The following is a 16,931-nucleotide window of genomic DNA, read 5'->3' as shown; positions in this document are numbered from 1 at the left end:
TTGCAGTCCCATGGCCACGTCTCTGCCAAGGCTTGGCGATTTCTTGTTTTTCTGGTAAGAGCCGTGCGTTCGGACAGGGGTCAGGCGGCGTCTCACGGTGATTTTGATTCGGAGGTTTAAGAAATGCTACACCCCCGCATTCACCGCGCCGTTACGCCCGACAGTCAAGACATGGAAATGACCTAAGCGTTCATTCTCGGACGAATGAATAGAGGAGCAGTGTGTATGTGCATCGGAGTACTATGCAGCCCGGAAAAGGGAAACCTTGACATCTGCTATGATCTGGATGAAGCTGGAGGGCGTTATGCTCAGCGAAATAAGTCTGAGAAAGACAAAGACTGGGCGATCTCACATATACGTGGAATCTGAAAAAACAAAAAACAGAAAAAAAACCCCAACCAAACTCGTAAAAATGAATACAGTGCTGGAAGAGAGATGTTGTTTATGTGCACAAAGCTGCAATGAATAGATAAATGAATTCCGACATCTAATGCACGATACGGCGAAGATAAACAACAATACTGTATTATAATCATCAAAGTAAGACCGGAACTTCATTATTCTCGTCATGAAAATGACAGTCATAGGACCCGACAGAGTAGCTGGCGACCCTGTGTGACATCTCACTGTATCAAATCAGCATGTTGGACGCCTTAAACGTACTCAGTGTCACGTCGAATACGCACGAGCCCCCCCTTACCCGTGGTTTCTCGTCCCACGGTTCCAGCTACCCGAGGTCACCCATGGTCTTGAAATATTAAATGGAAAACTCTAGAAATAAACAATTCATAAGTTTTGAATTGTGCGCCCTCGTGAGCAGTATGATAGAACCTGGGACCCCATCCTGTCCAGGACGTGACTCAGCCCTCCGTCCAGCGTCTCCACGCTGTGGACGCTCCTCGCCTGCTGGTTACTGGACACCCTGGTTCTCAGACCGACTGTCACGGGATTGCCGTGTTGTGTCCACGTCATCCTTATTGTTCTGAATAGCCCCAAAATGCAAGAGCAGAGATGCTGGCAATTTGCACATGCCACGGAGAAGCTATAAAGTGCTTCCTTTCCGTGAAAAAAGTATATATGTGTACGAAAAAATGTGATGTGTATTATCTATAGAGAGAATTTGGTATCATTCATGGTTTGAGGTGACCAGTGGCCGTCACGGATCCTATCTCCTGCGGATAACGGGGAACTAGCACGGGACAATAAAATAACGTCGACCTGTAAAAGCACGTAGCTCATTGTCCTGCAGGTAGGGGGCGCTCTGAAGATGGGATGCCCTTCTTTCTCTGCGGGCAACACTTGAGACACACCGGTTGACACGGACCACCCTTAACTTTCTTGGGACAAAGTTATCACGTCCCTTTTAATGAGAATGCAGAAGGAGCTTGGGTGCCAGGCAAGGAAGAGACCTCCCTGAACAGGGTGTTGTTAAAAACGCATAAAGGGGAAAACAATTCGATGGCAGCCAAAAGGGTGAACAAGGATTTAGTCACCTAGCATCACGCACCCCCCCGATGTCGGTTCTTCAAAACTCCTTGCATCGTTTTTCCCCAAAGCATCTGCTCATGTGCGTGTGCGACACACACACACACACATACACACACACACACACACAGCCTCCTTCTCTCCCAAACTGGAATGTCACCCCGTGAGCACCCACTCTACAGAAATGCTCCAGAGTCCCATGCCACTGACGACCTTTACCGTCCAGCCTTTACAAAAAGAGATGCAATAATCCCATTTTGCATACTTGGAAGTTGCTAAGATGTAGAATGGAAAGTCCCCATCACAAGAAAAAAATGTATGTAACTCATGTGCTGACGAGTGTGAATCAGACTTCATCGTGGCTGATCACTGGGCAACACATGCACGTGTCGACTCATGCGGCACACCTGAAAGTAACATAACGTTACCTGTCGACTACATCTCAAATAAAAAAATAAGTAATAAATATATAAAAAATTTTGAAAAATCATGCCGAGTCCTAGACTGGATGAAAGCCGACAAGCTACGGTTTATCCCGTGACGGAAAACGCACACAGTAATCGGACTTCTTAAAAGATAACAAAGTTTTATTAAACAAACCTGGAATCAATAGTATTATTCCATAAATTAGACAGCAGTAAAATTTTCCTAAGGTATATATACAAATCACAGTGATTTTCATTGTGCAAGGAATTCACAGGATGAGAAACAGTTTTTGTTGTTGTTGTTGTTGGGTTCCCTCCCCCCTCCCACTCCTGCACACACGAGAAGCTGCGACGGCCCCATGTGTATGCCAGCGGTGGCTTGCTGGGGCATGCCACACCTGCAAAGGCACTCTGTCACGTGTCCGTGGCATCCTACGAAGCCCTAAGAAGCGCCTGAGTGACCCAGCCAGGCTGCCCGCAGCACAGCACAGCCTCGGAGGACAAGGAAGGACTGACGGCCCGTGGGTCGGATGGCTTCACATCTCCTCGGCTAAAACACACACGCAAGGACTCTGACTTAAATAACAGATGTGTCCACAAGATGGAAGACCAAATGGAAGCAAAACAGAACATCTTAAAACGCAATAATTCACGGGTCGCCGTGAGCATTTCCTTTTTATGGAGGTCCCACAGGGTCTGCAAAGCGAAGCCGGCATGAAAATGTTCCGCCATCCACTCCGCTGCCACCAAGACACTCACGCACACCCACGCACACACCCAACGAACTATCCAAGAACATTATTCGCACAGCGCTTCGTGTGTGTTGCTTTTTGGTTTTGGTTAAGTGGACATCGTCCACTCGAGTCGAACTAGTCAGAAGCAGGAAAGCAGGTTACTGTACACAGGACGCACCCAACACTTGTAAGAGACACTCTATGTAGATGCGCCACCAGTAAACCAACAAACAAACCACTCACTCAGGCATTGCATTTCAAATCTCCACGGTTAGAGGAATCAGGTGCTTGTGTGAGTGTTGATCTTGTGATACAAAAAAAAAATAAAATCTAACCAAGTATGTTTTTCTGCACTCCATTAACCAAGTAGCCAGACAGGATTTTGATGCTGTAACGGGGTTTGCCATAGCCCGACGTGCTCCCCCTGGGCAGTGGCCCTATAGAGAGGCGCCTGGGCCATACGTTTACAGTTAAAGAGGTCCAACATCTAGAGGCAACTTAGGTCAACTTAGAAAAGGCAAATGCATCCCACGTCACGCAAACGTTTAGCGCTGCTGGGGATGCTGTCATTGGTAGCGAGCTGGCCTTGAAGTTTAGATGTGTAGAATGAAACACAACGTTCTAGACATTTATAAACAGGTGATTGTGTAGCTGCTCCCTGGGCGTGGATGGGAAGAGGCGTCTTAAACCAACACAATGGCAAAAAGTGGGCACATGGACCTTGTTGCCAGGGTCTCTTTGGCTACTGTCACATTGACAGCAGAAACCATGATTTGCCCAACGCCGGCAACAGATATGTTTACGCTGAGAATTCCGACTTCTGTCTCGAAGGCATGGGAAGTCGGCCGATACAAATGCATCATCTGCTTGCTGTGTGATCATCGTGATTTTATTTCCTTCCTAGAGATGCAGATCGGGGCAGGCTAGTGACATTTTTGTTAGGACAAGATCCACCTGAATATATCTCTTCTTAAAGATCCTTTTTTGATAGTAGTCTTATTTAAGAAAGCCTTTGAACTCTCGATGTTGCATAAACCAAATCTGTAACTTCTGACCTGAATTTTACGATTACTTCCATGAGTTTTCTTCAAAACATTGCATATTGATTATATTTGATCATAGATGCATGGGCATTTCAGAATGTCCCCGCTGAGGAAACTATTTTTCAATTATACGCATGGAGCGTCCCATGCGTTTAAGGCTCATCTGGATTAAAGCGGCCCTTGAATTATGTCACACCACTTATTTCCAGCCCTGCCACGGGCAGTTCACACGTAGTGTGTGCCACTCCAGGTACTAAAATTGGCAAGACTGTTGAAGGCGAGTTTAAGACCACCAAGTGTTTTTGAAATCCCTTTTAATTTACAGTTTGTGTTGCATGGTTAATGGGTGATGGCAGATGACGATGTTTTTAAAGAATAATGTCATCGACGTATTCAAACATTTGTTTTTCCGGCAGATTTGTTCAAAATTAAGGCAATGCATTTCATGCTTCCTTGAGGCTCATTCATTAAATTCTGGACAGTAAGAACTAAACCTAAAAATATGCAGATGGGTGAATATGCTTGTGTAGAATTTTTTTTCATGTTTGAGGATGGTGTTTCTTTTCTGTTTTCTTTTTTTTTAGAGCAGAAGGCTGTAACATAACAGTAATTATTATTATTATTTACTTTATAGTCAGGAGTCATGACATAGGATTTTCTTTCTACGCCCACATCTCAGTGCGAAAAGTCACTTTGTCGGTGTAAGCTAACGGTTAGTGACAAAACAGTTCAGAAGCTGCTCAAGTTTTAGCCGGCGGTGGCCTTCTGCTCACATCAGACAGGACGGTGGCCGAGGACAGGCTGAGAACACGGTTCGGTGGGGACACGTGTGCAGCGTGCCCTTTGGAGATGGCTTCTCACCGAGTCCCTCCTGGTAAACGGTTTATTTCGCGGCATTCCGTGCTCACGCTCCCCTCCCGAGTCGCTTTCCATCTGAAGACTAGGTCGTGGATGAGAGGGAGGGACGATTCTGCTCTTGGACGTCACTGTGCTTTAGAGCTTTTGTGGGTGTGAGTTCTGGTCATTTTCGTTCTCGAACACACAGTGCCTTTGCCTGGTTATTTCGTCAGTGGAACCCGGGCGGATCTCATAGGTGAAGGCATTCCTTTGACATGTTTCTATGTATTTATTTTTTTTAATAAAAAAGCATGAGTTCCCCAAACGGCAGCTCTCCACGTCGGAGCCCTGTCGTCATCGAAGGCCCTGGGACCTACTTCTCCAACGCACAGGCCCCCGCGGGTGTGGACACACGGCGGGTTTGGGCAGCTCTGCTTCTCCGGCCGAGTCGGAGGCAGCGGGGAACGGGTGGCCCCTTGGGGTTCGGACAGCAAAGTTCACACTCAGGAAGCAGAAGCAGGAGAGTAGCAAAGGAATTGAAACACGGGGACAGCACAGACTCCAGGGACATCGGCCAGTGTCCCGTTTCTGGGCAGAGCCACGTCCGCTGCGGCCAACTCCGCGACTCGCTTTCCTTGCCGGTCCTGAGAGCAAATATTCGCAGGATGCTTGTCACGCCGTCTTCACGAGCGGGTCCGAAAAGAAGACACGTCACCCACACGGGTCCCTCTGCTCGAGTGTGACCTCAACCATGAGACCGAAGTGTGCCGCACAGACTCAACTTGGCCGTTTGCAAAGAGAGAAGAAACGCAGCAGAGATGAGCAACATTCCATGGACCACGATGAAAGCCGACGTCCTGCGGGTCATTTTTTTCTTACTTTTTCCAGATGAAAATTAGAAGGAAAGCTTTGCACGAAGGTCGTCTGTGCAACTCAGCTAATGTCGACTCATCTGTTAGCTTTGGGACGGGTGTGTGAGACATTTTAATAGGTATCCTTCCTGCGATATGAAATTTTGGAGAAAAAAAAAGTTTTTTGACTGTTTCACTCCTTAGATAACTTGAATGGTCACGGGTCATTCTCGGACTAAGATTCAAACCCACGTCTCTTTCCCTTCCTTTTGGTTTCTAGACCTAAAATCACCAGATATAAAGCTTTAAAGATGTTAGCTATAGAATGTCACGTGACGTTTTCTTCATGAATAACGAAAAATGCACAGAAAGTAGGAAAAAAAAAAAAGCACACATCTTCCTTTTTAGATTTTTGTCCCGAAGAGCATAAATTCTTAAAAAGCGAAACAAAACAAAACTGAAAACTCAGGGTCACAGGCTCCGCAAAGCGTGAACAGTTACGTCAACACACATACCGTTTTTTAATACACACGCGCAGACACTCGCACAAACACACACACACACACGCACGCAGTTTGTGGTTATGCATGTGCACGTTCGGTTCGAACTTAGAAAGTTGAGTCGGTGAGAAAAAAAACAAGGCATCACAGTCGAAGCCTGGCGCTCTGGGAGAAGGCGCAGCCGAGGAGGGGACGCATTTCCAGTTGCCAAAATAACGCAGGTGCCAGGAGGCCCGCTGGCGACCCCGTCTCCATACGACAGTGCGTAAGTGTGGCGCCGTCCCTGTCACACACAGCAAGAACGCACTCCTTCGGCTCTGCATCCACGCAGCATCTTTCCCAGGCAGGCTCCACTCTTCCAGTTTCTGGGAGGAAAGAAGACAGAGCGTTTGGTTAGTTTCTAACAAGATGGGTAAATGGCGTGTTGCTCGTAACGACGCAAAAGCGAGCCAACTGTTCGGACGATTCTCGTCGCACAGAGCCACAGGCTCGGGTTCTAAGGAGGGTCGGTGCCTCGTGAGACAGCGCAAAGGGTCTCGAAGGGAGGGTTCAATGTCATGTGATGTCCTCAGCCATCGAGTTATCCCACCGTCTCCCCCTCGCGCACGGTACGGAAGAGGATCGACGGCCGAAGCAAAGATGGTTTCCGTTTCGACAGGGTTTGTGGCAAGACAAACACTGTCTCGTGGATTAGAGTCGAAGGCAGAATGAGGCGGAGCCCCTGTCCTCGCCCGCTGTCCTCACGCCCTCCTTCCCACGCCACGAGCAACGCTGACGATGTCACGCCCGCGTGGTACCAGCGCGTGACCTCGAGCCGCTCCCAATGTGGAAAACACTCGACCTGCGTCTCGCAGCCACAGGCTCCGTAGTTACAGAGTCTCAGACCGTCAAACGTTCAAGGACACGATGAGCTCAAAATCTTTTTTTTTTTTTTTTAATTTCAGCAAATTCCATACGATCACATTTTAACAACAAGGGACCCAAAAGAACCCTTTTGAAAACACTCGGTAGTTTCAGTACGTGAGGACACCGCCCTGGAACTCAGCGTTGTCATAACGCAAGAACTCAAGGTTTCTCAGCAACAAACAAACAAACAAACAAACAAACAAACAAACAGAAAACCACAAGCAACAGAAAAACGGTGTGCCTCCCGAACACTGAGGCACACACAAATGCCCTAGGGGTCTTCCTTACGTGATCTGACTCGGCCCCGGCAGACACACACGTTTGCGGATTTACATCCTGGAGGTGACGCTGATGACTCCAGGCCATCCATACCCCCTGAGCGACACCCCCGGGGTGTTTGTTAGGCTGACGCCTGGAAGGACCCTCTCTATCTGCTCCATGGCTCGTGTCCGAATGGGTGACAAAAGTCCCACTCGGTCATCGGTATCTGCTTGACATGGGGTCCTGTCAACCCTACTGTGTTAACTACTCAAAGCATAAGGGTACCTTCCCAGAGGCGGACTCCTGTCCTCAGAAGTTCTTGAAGACTTCCAGGTCTTTGGGTGACACCGGAGGGGCCGTGTTCCAGTCGTTTTCGGGGTACGCTTCGAAGTTGGAGGTATCACCCTCGCCACACACCTTGGGCACGATGGGAGGCTACGACATCGAGCAAAGCACAGAGGCACAGTTAGAAGGACGCGGTGTCCGCCTTTTAGCACATCTCCACTGACTCCACACGATAAGTCCGTGCAGGACACCTACCACACACGTCCTCCGGCCCAATGACAATGACCCCCACGAAACCTGCCATCGACTCTACCAGCTTCACCGCAGGCACACGCTTTTTATCTGTGACGTGGCACTGACCGTTCCCCGTTAGAAAGTGGGGTGACCAGACTCGTCGCGGTCATGTGGGGCTAGCGAGGGAGGGAGCCCGTGCTCTACGAGTCCCACTGCCAGAGCTGGGGTGTCAGCTCGGCCCCGGCGCCGGTCCGGCGGCGCCGAGACGCTGACCGCATCGGGAACGCGGCGCATCGATGGCTCGAGGGGATGGGCCGCACTGTGCGAAGTAACTGGGTATGGACCACCCAGGGATGTGGGTTTGGGGTCGCCCGCCGACGCGCGCCATACCTTCAGCCTCCTCTGGGGCACGGCCTCCCAGTCCACCGCACGGAACCAGCAATGCCGCTTCACGTCGTCTGCCCCGTTCTTCAAAAGAAACACACAGAACACACACACACACACACACACACACACACACACACACACAAATGCTTAGAGTGCCCGGCCCTGGAGCGCGTGGCACTGGCTTCTCTTTACAGGAGCAACAAGCAGCCACCACGGTGACGTGTGTGCTACGCCCCACCGAAGGCTGAGGTGTAATCACACGTCAACCTCCCGGCATGGAAGTCAACAGACGGCCACGTCCAAGTACGTCACCTGTTTTCACCTCGATGATGCCCTGTGCCGTCCAACCCCTTGATCGTACAGACACGCAAGCTGAAGTTCAATAAATAGAAAGTGCTGTGTGTCACCCCGCAAGGGGGTCACGGGACCAAGCCTTGAAGGAAGTCCCAGATCAGAGACCGTAACAACTACGCAGCGTTGCCTCTGATTAACCACCTGCGTGACTGTCCCTCCACTTCGTTGTCTGGTGTGGAGCCGCCGGCCGGCCGGCAGACACCAACTGACACCTCTGAGAGTCCCTCCCACCTTCTCCGCCTTGGACGATGGCCTTGTCCCTTGTTGCTGTATTCGTAGCAACTTTTAAAATTAATTCAGTGCTGGAAGTCGTAAGAAAGAAACACGTGAATCCTGTACTATCGGAGCCAGTGGATTTGAACTCGATTTTTTTTTTAAAAGGATCTCAGTTCATAATTTTTAAAGTTTTAACTTCTCTTTCGCCAGCTAAAGGGAAAATTCTCATTTATTATAACCACAAAAGGGAAGAAACAGGGGTCTGAACTGTTTCTTTTTTCTCTCTAATCCTATTGTTTTGACAACGCTTCTTCTTTTCTTACTGGAAAAAAAATATATATATACTTTCCGCCGACATTGAAGTCAAAGAACAAATATCTGTTGCGTGTTAGGAACCCTGAGGGAAGTCGACAGAAGGCGGGTGACACCTGAAGTTCATTCTCAAGTAGTTTGAAGTCTAGTGCAGATGCTAAGGTGTTACGATGTGGAAACACACAGATAGACAGATGATAGATAGATAGATAGATAGATAGATAGATAGATAGATACACAGACAAACAGTAGACAGGATAGATGGATAGCTACATATAGGTACATAGAAGATAGATAGATAACAGATAGATAGATGGTTAGTTACATAGATGATAGATAGATAGACAGATACATACATAGATAGATACATAGATAGATACATAGATATATAGATAAGTGGATGATAGAGATGATTGATAGATAGATAGATACATAGATAGATACACAGATATATAGATAAGTGGATGATAGAGATGATTGATAGATAGATAGATTAGATAGATAGATAGATAGATAGATAAATAGATAGATACACAGACAAACAGTAGACAGGATAGATGGGTAGCTATATATAGGTACATAGATAGATACATAGATAGATACATACATATATAGATAAGTGGATTATAAAGATGATTGATAGATAGATAGATACCTACATACATACATACATAGGTGATAGATAGTAGATGATAGTTATGACAGACAAATAGATCATACAGGTGATAAAAGATAGATGATAGACGATAGAGATGACAAAGGACAAAAAGATAATAGAGACGATGGAGATAGGTGGATGGATAGACAGGATTGAAGATGATCTAGATAGATAGATAAATAGAGAGATGACAGTTGATAGCAAGCTAGCTAGACGTATAGATATAGATAATGTAAACAAGAAAGAAAGGAAGACAGAGAAGATTCGGCTAGAAATTTTCCATGTGTGGAAGGAGAGAGCGGTGTCCATAAAAATAAAGGCATTCGGCACAATGGCTACACTTGGGAAGAAAGGGGAGAAACACTCCGAAATAAGCATTACCAAGCAGACGAGGACAGCAAGGTGCGACAGTGACAGGTGATGGAGGTGGCCACTGCCCATCGAGGCTGGCACAGGGCTGATCGTCAGGACGGTGAATCGTAAGGTGAGAAATACGGGGCGAAGGGGAAGTCGAAGGTTGCCGTAGGCCAAGCGCAGGCCCTCGGGGTCTACAGTGCGTATAGCAGACCCAAGAGGGAGGGCCCTGCACACAGAAGCTACGCTAAGCACCCCAGGCACCCCAGAACACAGGGACAGATCCTGGCTTAGGACACAGTGCAGAAATACTATCGCTGTTGGTTCATTAACTATAAGACACGATACCACTTACGCAGTGGTCCGCCCCATAAACACAGTTCTCCTGCCCCATGAAAAGTTTGTGAAAGTCGCCCGTGAAGCACAACTCCTAAAATAATGATAATTAACAAGAAAACAGAAGTTGGAAACAACCCAAGTGTCCATCGAATCGATGGACAGACAAATAGAACACAGTCCATCTATGCGGTGGAATATTACTCGGCCATAAAAAAGGAGGCATGACCCTCGCTACAACGTGGGTGAGCCTCGAACACATGATGCTGAATGCAGCAAGGCAGACCCGGTAGGTTAGTGGTTCCTTCGTGCAGAAACACTAAAAGCATGAGGGGAAGTTAGTTTGAGGGTGTAGGACTTCTTATCGAGGTGATGAAAATATTCTTTAAAACCATATGTCATGATGATCGCACAGTGTGGATAATGTGTTTGAAGCCATGAGACTGCATAACTTTATGTGGGTAAACTGTAAGGTACGTGAATGGTGCCTCGACAACGCTATTTAAAAAATAGAGATAAATGCACAAAACGATAAGCAATCGCTTATAGGTCACTGTTGAGCCATTTGTGTGTCTGGAGAGAGGAGGAGATGGGGCGTCGACCCGCCTGGATTTTGAAATTCGGATTTGAAATGCGGCTGACGATTCTGCGTAAACACTGTGCCTTCGTGTCCACCGACAGGCGGAACTGCCCGGTGTCCGGTGACGGGCACCCATCGCGGAAGCCACCTAGGATACAGGACAGAAGCACCTACCTTCATGTTCCCGAGGCGCCTGGTCCTGTCGACGACAAGGAGTTTCTTCACGAGGTCTCTGTTTGGGGGAAAGGGGAAGAGAAAGCATTGGCAGCTTGATTCAGACCCCAAGGGACAGCGCACGTCAACGGCCGGACAAGTCACCTACGGGGACGGCCGCTCGGGCTCTTTGTTGGCTCAGCACCATCAAGCGTGCATTTCTAAGCAGGTTAGGCGGTGCTGCGTGACCTGCCTATGGGGACTGTGTTTTCTCCTTTTTCCCTATTATGCGCCAGCGCTGGCCCTACTGAGCGCCTGCACTCAAAGCCTCTGCACTGGGATTATAAGGTAAAGAAGGGTGACTTAAAATACAAGAGCCAAGCCTCGCAAAACGGCCTCGTCCTGGAAGGATGGGCCAGGGGGCAGAGCCAAGGGGCCACCCCAATACGGCAAAGCCAGGTAGGTGTGTGAAGTGGGCACCTCGATCCTGGGCCAGGGTATGTGTTTGCCGCCAGTGCCTCTGCGGATGAAATTCTAGGTCAGATTTACCACCGTGGGGCCAGCTGGCTTCTCTCTCTCTGATCAGACACGTTTAGACTCGAAGAAACACCGGGAGATAGTAGCTCTACCCAGCTGGCAGCAAGCCCCAAGCCTCTTCCTTCCTCTTCCATTACGTATAATCTCACGAAGAATGTCAACGTCACTGCAGAGACACCTGGCACCTGGTTCCCCCAGCAGGGCTCAGGTGTGCTCTGTCTGTTTCTGGAAGACCTCTATTTCCACCCGATGTCACAGCCCTGCCCAATATATCGCTATAAATGAGGATGTCACATCAATGTCTCAATCAATGACCTAAGATACACGGATTGTCCTCTCTCTGGGGGAGGTCTCTTGGAAGAGTCAATGTCACTCCTTGCAAGAGGAAGGCAGATAAACCCGATGATCTTCTGAACTAAGACTTTGGAGACTCTACAAGAGGCTGAATGCAAGAATCCAAGGGACAGTCCACGATTATGTCACCTGGCGCACGTGATGGCAACACCTAAGTCAGAGCTCCGAGGACAGAGCGCCCCAAGTGGTCCTCTGTGCAGAATGAAGCATCTATGTTCTCATCCTGTGGGTGAATTCTAGGTGCTGGCAACTGGAACACCTATCCATGGTCGTGACTTGATTTTAATCCCATCGAACCATTGGCAGATTATTGATAAACACGTAACTCAATTTCGAAAGCCCTGTGCTATGCATCTGAAACAGTGTCGCTCAACTCAGACGGGGCTTGGACCCTGGGAGAGAAATCCTATATTCTATTTTTCATTTCTGTCTGCAGCAAATAGACTTCGCAGTGCTCTATCTGCGTCCACCTCGCCGTCTTACCGTTCGTGGGGTGGGAGGTCCCTTCTAGGTCTCTGCTTTTAAATGGAGCCTCGTTCACTTTTTTGCTAAATCGTTCAAAATCCGGCTGGTGTGTCAAACACACGTGCCAGCCACAGAAGCCGATAGAAACACTGCCTTGTTCTGAAATCGAGACCCTCCGGATGAAGGCAGACACGGTCACCACGGAGAAACGCAACGGGGGACGGTCAGTCACCCCAGTACGTGGTCCACCGTCATGAACTAGTTTTCCCAGAAGTCCATTTCCATAGGATATGTTTAAAAAAAAAAAAAAAAAAGACAGAGAGAAACGTTTAGTTCTGACCTCAAGGAATGAACAGCATTTGATCCACGGGGGTGAGCGCACCCCATCAATTCACTTGGGAAAAACAGCGAAACAGGCAGGAAAGCAGAGTCCTGAAGGTGTAGACGGGCTAAAACCGACCCGACTGAGGAAGGTGACCTGAGAACTAAAAGCTCATTCTCACTGTTTGTTTTTGTCCCCGTTGCCACACGTGTGAGGAAAGGCACAGCCAAGCCCACGGACGCACAGTGAGGCAAGGCAGCGGTTCTGGAGGCGACAGGCTCCCGGCCCCAAATTTCAGCACGACAAAGGGCTTTGAGGATGGGGGTCATCGAAGCGGGCAAGAAAGATCAAACTCTGCTAACCCCGGGGACGCTCCTTCCAACGACAAAACGGGCCTTGCTCACGAAATATGATAGAAATACTTTCACGGGCTAAGTGGAAACGTCCCTGATCTCAAAAGGCACACGGTAGGGCCAAGAGTCACAGAAAGGGGACGCTTCACTAAAGCACAGTAAGGAACACCTCCTCCGTGTCTATGGAAACGCGTGACTGTCCAAAATAGTTTCAAGACAACGAATGCACTGGACAATGAACGCGCTTCGGTGTCCTGCCCCGCAGAGGCCGGGACTGTCCTTATTATTATTATTATTATTATTATTATTATTATTATTATTATTTTCCAGGCACTTTAACAATAAAAGGAGAACACCCAAAGGTGCGGGGAGCGGTTACTCACTTCACGTTGAACTCCAAGTGTCTGGGGAAATCTATTTTGCCGGCGAGAATCTTTTGATAGATGCCAAATGGATTGTCGTCGAAAAACGGAGGGAAACTGTGGGAAAAACAGACACGTGTCTCTAGCGGGAAACCCCCCACGCCGTCAGGGTGGCTGCTTCTGCTTCACACAGGCAGGACGTAAGGGATTTCGACGCACGGGTCCCTCGCGCGCTGGGGACACGTTAGGGGGGGACACGGAGGCGGGGGACAGCCCTAACAGGCGAAGCATGACTCTGCGAGGAGGAGCCCGGCGAAACCACGTGAGCAGCTCCTGTGACTGCTCGTGAGGCGTCAGAAGTCTCACCCCCCTTACACCCTGCGAGGACGGCTGTATGAACCTTGCCCGAAGGGAGAGGGGTAGACAGCAGGGATCTGAGAACTAGCACCCCCCCCAGGCAGGCTCTGCCCCAAGAAATCCTCACTGTTCTGTCTGACACCCAACTGCACCCCGATTCCTAGGACACAGGCCGTGAGTGCCTGGTACATGGCCTCGGACGTTATAAGCAACTTCCTTCCTACTGGAGAAAAACAAAACAAAACTAAACAGGACCCTAAACTACCAGCTAAATGCTTTTATTGGCTCAAGTTTTTAGCAGGGAGCTGGCCTTGGAAGCCAGGTACTTTGAAAAGGGTTCAAGGCAAACGAGAAGGACTTCGTGGAGAGAGAATGCAGACGGAGTTACTGGGGTGTCACTCTGGTTTGACTTCTTCCTCAAAGATCCCTGGCCGGATACATTTGTATAAAAAATAATAATAATAACAAGATCTCTGGTTCCTCATGAAAAAGGGGGTGGCTGGTGTTGCCGAGGGAGGACGCAAAGGAGTCCGGAAAAGTGGTTCGAGCGTGAGGGCTGTGGTTCCCAAAGTGGGGTCCCAGGGAACCCTGAGGTGCCCCGAGGCCTTTTCTGGAGCGTTGAACCTGGAGGTGGGACCACTGTCTTCATACGGCTCAACCCAAAACGACGTGGCACACCAGGCAGGGCCCGTAGGACAGGAAAAGCCAGCAGCCGCTGATTAAGCTGGACGGTAAGGAGCTGAGCCGAGGTGTTAAGACCGGGGCTCTCTGCTCCGAATGTTTTTAATTAGAGGAAGTATGGTTCTTTTTCTCGCTGAAAATTCGATCTGGGCTCCTTGTGAGTGAGTCTGTTGTTATGTTCTGTGAACGCCTATGCGCGTTGTCATTCGCGAGTGAGTTCCAAACGCAGTCAGCGTGCACAGCTCAGACCCGCACAAGAGAAAGCCCTCGGTGCGGATCATACGTTGTGGAAATGTGATGACTTTTTTTGAACAGTTGTAGCGGCCCCGTAAGGCGCCACACGGATGTGGCTCCCCACGCAGGCCAATTCCCTGCTTCCTGAACGGCGATCTGTGGGACTGAACTCTGCAGGGGTGGCCGTGGATGCAGGAGGACTCAGGGCTGACTGGGGGCCGCCGGGGAAGCCACCAGCGGGTTTGTTCCGGAATGTCCCAGACATTTTCACTGGATCAGAATAAAATTCCACCTGTGCTATGCCCTCAGGCCGTCGTCCCATGGCAGGCTTTCCCCGAAAGCTGGGTTTTCCTTATATCACAAGATCTAATCGGCCAATTAAAGCGACAAACAGATAAAGGCAGGCTCTCCCTTTAGCCTGCTAAGGCCGCGAAAACGGGAAATAGAATTAATTAATCAAAATGGAGACAGGAGGACTTTGAACCAAAGGACCCTCCCTCTTTCTGTACACTGGGCACTGGGAGAACTCTCCAGATCGGGCTTGGAGATCTCACAGTCAATCAACAAACACAGCCCGATGGCTGCTGCTCCTGCTACGAGGCGGTGAGACAGGCCGTGGCCGAAGGAGCAGGGGAGGGAGGGTCCCGGGGTCGGGTTAGACGTGAACTTGCACTGCGAGCAACAGATGACAAGGGGCCCGGCGAAGGGACGGCCTGCGGGAGGCTGGGGGGTGCCGCACAGGAAGCAGGAAGGGCAGGCTGCTCTTCTGGGGTGCGTGGACCATGCACACAGCACTGCAGAGCCTCCTATAATGAGCTCTGGGTCTTCCCCCTAGAGGTGCGGCCGGCTTGGCGAGGGAGGGGACACCGCCCCCCACAGGCTGCTGCCAGGCACGGGCGCCATGGGCAGGAGAGGGAGCAGCGGGGTGAGACAGGGAGGAGACTCGGGGGGGAGCCAGGTGACAGCGGAAGCCTACCGAGATGCCCCGCGGGGGTGGGACAGGCTTGCAGCATGTGCGGAGATGCCACTCAATGGGTGACGCTCAAGAAGTCCACCTGGAAAAGCTCCACACGGAGACGTGCTTGTCGTGGACAGAAGCTCGCGGCCTCGTGTGGAACGGTGCCGTCGGCTATGGGAGTTTTAACTACTTGCTGTCCATTGTTGCGACGATGGGACCCAGTAATATGCCAGATTCTGCTTATGTTATAGTGTTTTCCTAACATCTCATAAGGATATTAGACATATCCTATCGGTACCATTCCATTAAAATAACAAAAGATTCCATTTTCCAAAATCCTAATACATTCTAATAGTCGAAACATTGTATCTTAATAATATTCTAGTAATTCTATTAATAATTTATATAGTAATCTTAATATGAAAATTCTCATATATCCTAACATTATATTCTAATGCTATTTTACTTGATTCTTTTCTAATTCTTTTAAAATAATTTTCTCTTATATTCCATCCATATTATGTTTGGCGCTGTACTATGTTCTAACATTGTTTTTACTACTAATATCGCATATTGTCATGCTCCGTAATATGATATTCTATCCCAGTAATAAAGACAAAGCAGAAAACACAGGAGCTCGCCTTCCATTTTAAAATCATTGGACACCAGGAGTCGATTATGTCAGGCAATCCTGCCCTCTAGCGGTCCATAAAATTCCAGCAGGAAAAGATCTGACAGGAAGCTGATCAGCACAGGTGTGTGTTTACAACTGTTGTACCTTCTCCATGGCTTGACCCTGTGCATAATTTATTTTAACTTTTGTCTTGGCTTGGGAACTTCCTGGGCTATGGGACATATCAAGGACTGTGCTAGAAATGTTTGAGTAAATAGTAATGGAAAACTCAAAAGACTAGGTAGGTAGGTAGATAAGTAGGTACACAGGCAGGTAGGTAGTTAGGTATGTAGTTAGAAAGGTAGGTACGTAGGTAGATAGGTAGATAGATGATGATAGATGATAGATAAATAGATAGACAGATAGATAGATGATAGAATGATAGATGATAAAACATAGACAATAGATGATGATAAGCGATAGATGATAGATAAGTAGGTAGATAGATAGGTAGATAGATGATACATAGAGAGATGATACATACAATGATAGATGATAGATACATAAATAGGTTAAATACATTATACATATATACATACATACATGAGAATGATAGATTAGATAGATAGATAGACGAATGGATGGATGGATGGATAGATAGATGATAGGTAGGTAGATAGGTAGATAAGTAGATAGAGAGATGATACATAGATAGGATAGATATATAGATTTATAGGTAGATACACAGATGATAATGAAGATAGATAGATGATAGATAGACAGA

At 48.4% G+C, this 16,931-nt stretch overlaps 1 protein-coding gene across 1 annotated transcript in view; it reads right to left on the bottom strand.

Moving 5' to 3' along the window:
* Positions 1-2,051: 2,051 nt before the first annotated feature.
* Positions 2,052-16,931, bottom strand: part of LOC120592470 (cAMP-dependent protein kinase catalytic subunit PRKX-like) — a 26,657-nt gene continuing 11,777 nt past the window's right edge. Inside the window, 5 exon segments of the mRNA XM_039850175.1 lie at positions 2,052-6,240; positions 7,328-7,477; positions 7,952-8,029; positions 10,933-10,990; positions 13,326-13,421. Coding sequence (XP_039706109.1) covers positions 7,352-7,477; positions 7,952-8,029; positions 10,933-10,990; positions 13,326-13,421 — 358 coding nt within the window. The 3' untranslated portion in view covers positions 2,052-6,240; positions 7,328-7,351.

Source organism: Pteropus medius, unplaced genomic scaffold (genome assembly GCF_902729225.1).
Source record: "Pteropus medius unplaced genomic scaffold, Ma_sr-lr_union100, whole genome shotgun sequence".
NCBI lineage: Eukaryota > Metazoa > Chordata > Mammalia > Chiroptera > Pteropodidae > Pteropus > Pteropus medius.
Note: the sequence above shows the minus strand (reverse complement) of the source record. Positions and strands in the feature narration are given on the sequence as shown.